Source organism: Rhinoraja longicauda, unplaced genomic scaffold, assembly GCF_053455715.1.
Source record: "Rhinoraja longicauda isolate Sanriku21f unplaced genomic scaffold, sRhiLon1.1 Scf002689, whole genome shotgun sequence".
NCBI classification, from domain to species: Eukaryota; Metazoa; Chordata; class Chondrichthyes; order Rajiformes; family Arhynchobatidae; genus Rhinoraja; species Rhinoraja longicauda.
In genome coordinates, this window is record NW_027603902.1 from 1 (window position 1) to 8,383 (window position 8,383).

Below are 8,383 nucleotides of genomic sequence, written 5' to 3' on the forward strand. Positions count from 1 at the left end.
CTGGGGGAGGTGAGGACCAGGGGTGGGGTAGCAACACGGTCCCCAACCCCCCCCCCACCCCCACCCCCACATCATCCACAACACAGTCTAGAGATGGGGACCAGAGATACTGTGAGCTGATGGTGGAGCTGGGGGAGGTAAGGAGCAGGGGTGGGGTAGCAACACGGTCCCCAACCCCACCCCCCCACATCAGCCTGACCACACCACAGTCTAGAGATAGGGACCAGAGGTGAGGACAGGTGGGGCAGCATCACGGATGATGCTGTCTGTGGTCAGTGCGTTCACTGCAGCTTCACAATCTCAACCCATCCCTAAACACCCCAACACCAACAAGTCCAGATGCTGCGATCTAGAGACGCAGAGAGATGACCAGAGAGGTCCCTCCAGAGAGGTGAGGACCTGGCGTGGAGCAGCACACGCTTGCTGCAGGCACACGGATGCTGCACGCACACGGATGCTGCACGCACACGGATGCTGCACGCACACGGATGTTGCAGGCACACGGATGTTGCAGGCACACGGATGCTGCACGCACACGGATTCTGCACGCACATGGATGTTGCTGGCTGTGGTCAGTCCGTTCACCACAGCTTGCCAATCCCTTGCAACACCATCCCTAAACAGCCCAACCAACTAAACTATGGACTACAGTCTAGAGATACGGACCGGAGAGGGTCCCCAGTGAGGTGAGGGATCATTTAGACAGGTACATGGATAGGACAGGTATGGGCCAAACGCAGGCAGGTGGGACTAGTGTAGATGGGGCATGTTGGTCGGTGTGGGCAGGTGGGACTAGTGTAGATGGGGCATGTTGGTCGGTGTGGGCAAGTTGGGACAAGTGTAGATGGGGCATGTTGGTCGGTGTGGGCAGGTGGGACTAGTGTAGATGGGGCATGTTGGTCAGTGTGGGCAGGTGGGACTAGTGTAGATGGGGCATGTTGGTCAGTGTGGGCAGGTGGGACTAGTGTAGATGGGGCATGTTGGTCAGTGTGGGACTAGTGTAGATGGGGCATGTTGGTCAGTGTGGGCAGGTGGGACTAGTGTAGATGGGGCATGTTGGTCAGTGTGGGCAGGTGGGACTAGTGTAGATGGGGCATGTTGGTCGGTGTGGGACTAGTGTAGATGGGGCATGTTGGTCAGTGTGGGCAAGTTGGGCCGAAGGGCCTGTTTCCACTCTGTGTGACTCAGTTACAGTTACAGTCTAGTTTATTGTCACGTGTACTGAGGTACAGTGAAAAGCTTTTGTTGCGTGCTAACCAGTCAGCGGAAAGACAACACATGATTACAATCGAGCCGTCCACAGTGTACAGATACAGGGTAAGGGAATAACGTTTAGTGCAAGGTAAAGCCAGCAAAGTCCGATCAAGGATAGTCCGAGGGTCACCAATGAGGTAGATAGTAGTTCAGCACTGCTCTCTGGTTGTGGTAGGATGGTTCAGTTGCCTGATAACAGCCGGGAAGAAACTGCCCCTGAATCTGGAGGTGTGCGTTTTCACACTTCTGTACCTCTTGCCCGATGGGAGAGGGGAGAAGAGGGAGTGGGCGGGGTGAGACTGGTCCTTGATTATGTTGCTGGCCTTGCCGAGGCAGCGTGAGGTGTAGATGGAGGCGATGGAAGGGAGGTTGGTTTGTCTGATGGTCTGGGCTGCGTCCACAATTCCCTGCACTCTGTGACTCTACGAAGGGTCTGTTTCCGAGCTGCTAACATTAATGTTCATGCCACAGAGGGATTGGTTGAGGCTGACAAGGGCAGATTCACACAGCAAAGCATAACGTGCTGTTTAACAACACAGACGGCAGAAACAGCATCAAGATCAGAGACGGTGCAGAATCACCATGGCAACAGCCTCAACCTCCCCCAACACAACAATCAATACTGGAGATCGTGTCAGCGCAGAGTCAACGCACAATCTCTCGCCCACAGTCTCGTGCCCACAGTCCCTCCCACAGTCCCGTGCCCACAGTCTCGTGCCCACAGTCCCGTGCCCACAGTCCCTCCCACAGTCTCTCCCACAGTCTCTCCCACAGTCTCTCCCACAGCCTCTCTCCCACAGTCTCTCCCACAGTCTCTCGCCCACAGTCTCGTGCCCACAGTCCCGTGCCCACAGTCTCTCGCCCACAGCCTCTCTCCCACAGTCTCGTGCCCACAGTCCCATGCCCACAGTCCCGTGCCCACAGTCTCTCGCCCACAGCCTCTCTCCCACAGTCTCGTGCCCACAGTCTCTCCCACAGTCTCGTGCCCACAGTCCCGTGCCCACAGTCCCGTGCCCACAGCCTCTCTCCCACAGTCTCGTGCCCACAGTCTCGTGCCCACAGTCTCTCCCACAGTCTCTCCCACAGCCTCTCTCCCACAGTCTCTCCCACAGTCTCTCGCCCACAGTCCCATGCCCACAGTCCCGTGCCCACAGTCTCTCGCCCACAGCCTCTCTCCCACAGTCTCGTGCCCACAGTCTCTCCCACAGTCTCGTGCCCACAGTCCCGTGCCCACAGTCCCGTGCCCACAGCCTCTCTCCCACAGTCTCGTGCCCACAGTCCCGTGCCCACAGTCTCGCCCAGAGTAGAGGAATAGACAATAGACAATAGGTGCAGGAGGAGGCCATTCGACCCTTCGAGCCAGCACCGCCATTCAATGTGATCATGGCTGATCATTCTCAATCAGTACCCCGTTCCTGCCTTCTCCACATACCCCTTGACTCCGCTATCCTTAAGAGCTCTATCTAGCTCTCTCTTGAATGCATTCAGAGAATTGGCCTCCACTGCCTTCTGAGGCAGAGAATTCCACAGATTTACAACTCTTTGACTGAAAAAGTTTTTCCTCATCTCAGTTCTAAATCGAGAACCAGAGGTCATGGGTTTAAGATGAGGGAAAGATTTAATAGGAATTTGAGGGGGATCTTTTTCACACAAAGGGAGTGGGCGTATGGAACGAGCTGCCAGAGGAGGTAGTTGAGGCTGGGACAATTGCAACGTTTAAGAAACAATTAGACATGTACATGGATAGGACAAGTCTCGAGGGATTTTGGGCCAAGCGCAGGCAAGTGGGACTAGTGTAGCTGGGACACGTTGGCTGGTGTGGGCAAGTTGGACCGAAGGGCCTGTTTCCACGCTGTGTGACTTTATGACTAGTGTAGCTGGGACCTGTTTGTCAGCATGGGCCTGTTTCCATGCTGTGTGACTCAGTGGGGAGGTTGGGGGAGGGATGAGGGTGGGTGTGGGGTGTGTGTGTGTGTGGGGGGGGGGGTGTGTGGGGTGTGTGTGTGTGGGGGGTGTGTGTGGGGTGTGTGGGGTGTGTGTGTGGGGTGTGTGTGGAGTGTGTGTGTGTGTGTGTGGGTGGGGTGTGTGTGGGGTGTGTGTGTGTGTGGGTGGGGTGTGTGTGGGGTGTGTGTGTGTGGTGTGTGTGGGGGGCGTGTGGGGTGTGTGTGTGTGTGTGTGGGGTGTGTGTGTGTGTGTGGGTGGGGTGTGTGGGGTGTGTGTGTGGGGGGCGTGTGGGGTGTGTGTGTGTGTGTGTGGGGTGTGTGTGTGTGTGTGGGGTGTGTGTGTGTGTGTGGGGTGTGTGTGTGTGTGGGGTGTGTGTGTGTGTGGGGGGTGTGTGTGGGGTGTGGGGTGGGTGTGTGTGTGGGGTGTGTGTGTGTGTGGGGTGTGTGTGTGTGTGTGTGTGTGTGTGTGTGTGTGTGTGTGTGTGTGTGTGTGTGTGTGTGTGGGGTGTGTGTGTGTGTGTGTGTGGGGGGGGTGTGTGTGTGGGGTGTGTGTGTGTGTGTGTGTGTGTGTGTGGGGGGGGTGTGTGTGTGTGTGTGTGTGGGGGGGGGGTGTGTGTGGGGTGTGTGTGTGTGTGGGGTGTGTGTGTGTGTGTGTGGGGTGTGTGTGTGTGTGTGTGTGGGGTGTGTGTGTGTGTGTGTGTGTGTGTGTGTGTGTGGGGTGTGTGTGTGGGGTGTGTGTGTGTGTGTGTGTGTGTGTGTGTGTGTGTGTGTGTGTGGGGTGTGTGTGTGTGTGTGTGTGTGTGTGTGGGGTGTGTGTGTGTGTGTGTGTGTGTGTGTGTGTGTGTGTGTGTGTGTGTGTGTGTGTGTGTGTGTGTGTGTGTGTGTGTGTGTGTGTGTGTGTGTGTGTGTGTGTGTGTGTGTGTGTGGGTGTGTGTGTGTGTGTGTGTGTGTGTGTGTGTGTGTGTGTGTGTGTGTGTGTGTGTGTGTGTGTGTGGGGTGTGTGTGTGTGTGGGGTGTGTGTGTGTGTGTGTGTGTGTGTGTGTGTGTGGGGTGTGTGTGTGTGTGTGTGTGTGTGTGTGTGTGTGTGTGTGTGGGTGACCTGCCTGTGCTGTGTTCCAGTGGGACAAGGCTCTGTCCGTGGCACCCGGCCTGTCCATGAAGTACTGGAAGAAGCTGATGCAGAGGTGAGAAACGTTTGGTCCGGAACACACACAACCCTCTCCCCCGTGTCCAACCCATGTCCATCATGTGTCCGTCCCCTCACCGTCCCATGTCCATCCCGTGTTCATCCAGTGTCCATCGCATGTCCATCACATGCCTGTTCCCTCACCGACCCATGTCCATCCCGTGTCCATTCTGTGACCATCCCATGTCCATCACGTGTCTGTCCCCTCACCATTCCGTGTCCGTCTCATCCATCTCATGTCCATCCCTTGTCCATCACGTGTCTATCACGTGTCTGTCCCCTCACCGTCCCGTGTCCATCCCATCCCCAGCCACCCTGCTCCCCCCCTCCGTACACCCGTCTCTCCCCCAGTCCCACATTCCCCATCTATCGCCCACACTTTCCCCTCCCCACGTCCCCTCACCCCCACATTCCACTCCTCCGGCTTCACATTCCTCTCCTCCGGCTTCACATTCCTCTCCTCCTCGTCTCTCCGTCCCTTTGTCACCTCCAGCCTTTGTCGCCTCCTCTACCCATCTCCAATCACCCCTCCCCTCACCTGTATCCACCTATCGCTCACCAGGCTTTTCCCCACCCTCTCTTGTCCAGCTTCTCCCCCCTTACTCCATCAGTCTGGAGAAGGGTCCCGACCTGAAACGTCACCCATTCATTCCCCCCACGGATGCTGCCTGACCCACTGAGTTCCTCCAGCACTTTGTATTTTGCATAGACTTATTATTGATCAACAAAACCCATAAGATCATAAGTGATTGGAGCAGAATTAGGCCATTTGGCCCATCGTCTACTCCACTATTCAATCATGGCTGATCTATCTCCCCCTCAACCCCATTCTCCTGCCTTCTCCCCATAACCCCCGACACCCGCACTGATCTACATCTGTCAATCTCCAATTTAAAATACCCATTGGCTTGGCCTCCACTGCCATGTGTGACCATGACTCCCACAGATTGGTTGCAGTAGCAGTCCTGTTCCATGTTCCATGTTCCACATTCCATGTTCTATGTTGTACATTCTATATTCAATGTTCCACGTTCCAAGTTGTACATTCTTTGTTGAACGTTTCATGTTCCACGTTGCATGTTATACATTCTATGTTCAATGTTCCACGATGCATGTTCCACGTTCCATGTTGTATGTGCTATGTTCCATGTTCCATGTTGCATATTATACATTCTATGTTCCACGTTGCATCTTCCATGTTCCACGTTCCATGTTTTACGTTGTATGTTCAGTGTTCCATGTTTCACCTTGCATGTTGTACATTCTATGTTGTATGTTCCACGTTGCATGTTCCACGTTGCATGTTCCACGTTGCATGTTCCACATTGCATGTTCCATGTTGTACGTTGTATGTTGAGTGCTCCCTGTTGTTTGTGTTGCTTCAGGAGGTGTGACCAGCTGATGCAGGAGGGCAGTGACCAGGTCATTCCTTACTGCATTGCCACGGGCGATGTGAAGAAGCTGGTGAATTTCTTCAGCTCGCGAGGACAACTCAAGGAAGCGCTGCTGGTCGCCCAGGTACAGTGCGGCCGATTGCCTTGTTACCTTCACCGGGGCGTCTCACCAAGGAAGCCATGTCCCAAGGTGGTGCCTAACCCAGGCGACTGTTTGTGTACTAGCCACAGAGGCAGATCTACAAACTCATCCTTGCTATTGAGGCAGTGCAGCGTAGGTTCACGAGGGTAATCCCCGGGATGGCGGGGCTGTCATACGAAGAAAGATTGGGAGGACTGGGCTTGTATTCACTGGAGTTTAAAAGAATGATAGGGGATCTAATAGAAATGTATAAAATTGTGAAAGGACTGGACAAGCTAGATGCAAGAAAAATGTTCCCAATGTTGGGGGAGTCCAGAACCAGGGGCCACACAGTCTAAGAATAAAGGGGATGCCATTTAAAACTGAGGTGAGAAGAAACTTTTTCACCCAGAGAGTTGTGAATTTGTGGAATTCTCTGCCACAGAGGGCAGTGGAGGCCAATTCACTGGATGGATTTAAGAGAGAGTTAGATAGAGCTCTAGGGGCTAGTGGAATCAAGGGATATGGGGAGAAGGCAGGCACGGGTTACTGATTGTGGATGATCAGCCATGATCACAATGAATGGCGGTGCTGGCTCGAAGGGCTGAATGGCCTCCTCCTGCACCTATTTTCTATGTTTCTATGTTTTCTACATTACAATCGCCCTGGTGAGGACAAGGACATGGATTGTAACATCCACACCAGTGGTGGTGTCTCCATTACCAGTGGTCCATCCCACCTGCAATGGGCTGGAGATGGACTGTAACATCCACACCAGCGGCTGGTGGTCTCTATTACCAGCGACCCACCCTCACTAGCAGTGGGCTGGTCATGGACTGTAACATCCACACCAGTAGCTGGAGGTCTCTATTACCAGCGGCCCATCCCACCAGCAGTGGGCTGGTCATGGACTGTAATGTCCACACCAGTAGCTGGAGGTCTCCATTACAAGAGACCCATGCCCACCAGCAGTGGGCTGGTCATGGACTGTAACCAGTGGCTGGAGGTCTCCATTACCAGCGGCCCACCCTCACTAGCAGTGGACTGGACATGGACTGTAACATCCACACCAGTAGCTGGAGGTCTCTATTACCAGCGGCCCATCCAACCAGCAGTGGGCTGGTCATGGACTGTAACCAGTAGCTGGAGGTCTCTATTACCAGCGACCCATCCCACCAGCAGTGGGCTGGACATGGACTGTAATGTCCACACCAGTGGCTGGTGGTCTCCATTACCAGCGACCCATCCCACCAGCAGTGGGCTGGACATGGACTGTAACCAGTAGCTGGAGGTCTCTATTACCAGCGGCCCACCCTCACTCGCAGTGGGCTGGACATGGACTGTAACCAGTAGCTGGAGGTCTCCATTACCAGCGGCCCACCCTCACTAGCAGTGGACTGGACATGGACTGTAACGTCAACACCAGTGGCTGGAGGTCTCCATTACCAGCAGCCCATGCCCACCAGCACTTGATGGACTTGATGGCAAGAGTGTTAGCTCGACCCGATTTTATCTTCCCCCCAAAATCCACAAACAGAACTGTCCTGGCAGACCCAGTGTTTCTGCTTGTTCATGTCCCACTGAATTAATTTCCACCTACCTCGACAACATCTTATCCCCCCTGGTCCAATCCCTCCCTACCTGTGACTAAGACACCTCACATGCTCTCAGTCTCCCCAATAACGTCCGTTTTCCAGGCCCCCGCTCCCTCATCTTCTATGGATGTCCAGTCACTCTACACTTCCATCCCCACCAGGAGGGTCTTAAAGCCTTGATCGCAGAACCAGCCAATTTCCAAGGAAGAAGGGTCTCGACCCGAAACGTCACCCATTCCTTCTCTCCCGAGATGCTGCCTGACCCGCTGAGTTACTCCAGCATTTTGTGATAATGGAGTCAGGGGGTATGGGGAGAAGGCAGGAACGGGGTAGTGATTGAGAATGATCAGCCATGATCACATTGAATGGTGGTGCTAGCTCGAAGAGCCGAATGGCCTCCTCCTGCACCTATAGTCTATTGTCTATTGTCCATGGTGTCTAGCTCTGTCTGTTGTTCCTCCAGGCAGCCCAGGAGGGGAATATCCAAGCTCCACACCTCCCTGCCCAAACTGGGGACTGCAACAACAAGACAGAAGACTTCAATGAGTGAGCATCTCTCTCCTTCCACCTAGCGAGCCTCGCTCCACAAACTGTGCAGAACGTGAACAGGTTATCGCAGTTCAGAATCTTTAAATAACCTTCGCAGGACGTTTGAGCCCACACACGGAGCACGGTGTGTCGTTCAGTGGAGAGGGTGGGTGGCAGTGATGGGGATGGGACATTGGTCGGTGTGGGCAGGCTGGGCCAAAGGCCCTGGTTCCACGTTGCAAGAGTGAATCATTATTGGGCATCAGAGATTCCTCGTGAGAGATCTGGACCGGCTGATATCCATTCTGAATTGCTGTAACGCGGAGTGGCCTGGGTTGGGGTGTGTCAATGGTGCACGGCTG

At 54.5% G+C, this 8,383-nt stretch overlaps 1 protein-coding gene across 1 annotated transcript; it reads left to right on the top strand.

Moving 5' to 3' along the window:
- Positions 1–111: 111 nt before the first annotated feature.
- LOC144591883 (WD repeat-containing protein 17-like) lies at positions 112–8,039 on the top strand (the record flags this gene model as incomplete). The annotated part of the gene is made up of 4 exons (XM_078395889.1): positions 112–137; positions 4,317–4,381; positions 5,769–5,901; positions 7,957–8,039. Coding segments are annotated over exons 1-4 (299 nt in total), but the record flags the coding sequence as incomplete, so codon positions are not given.
- Positions 8,040–8,383: the final 344 nt, after the last annotated feature.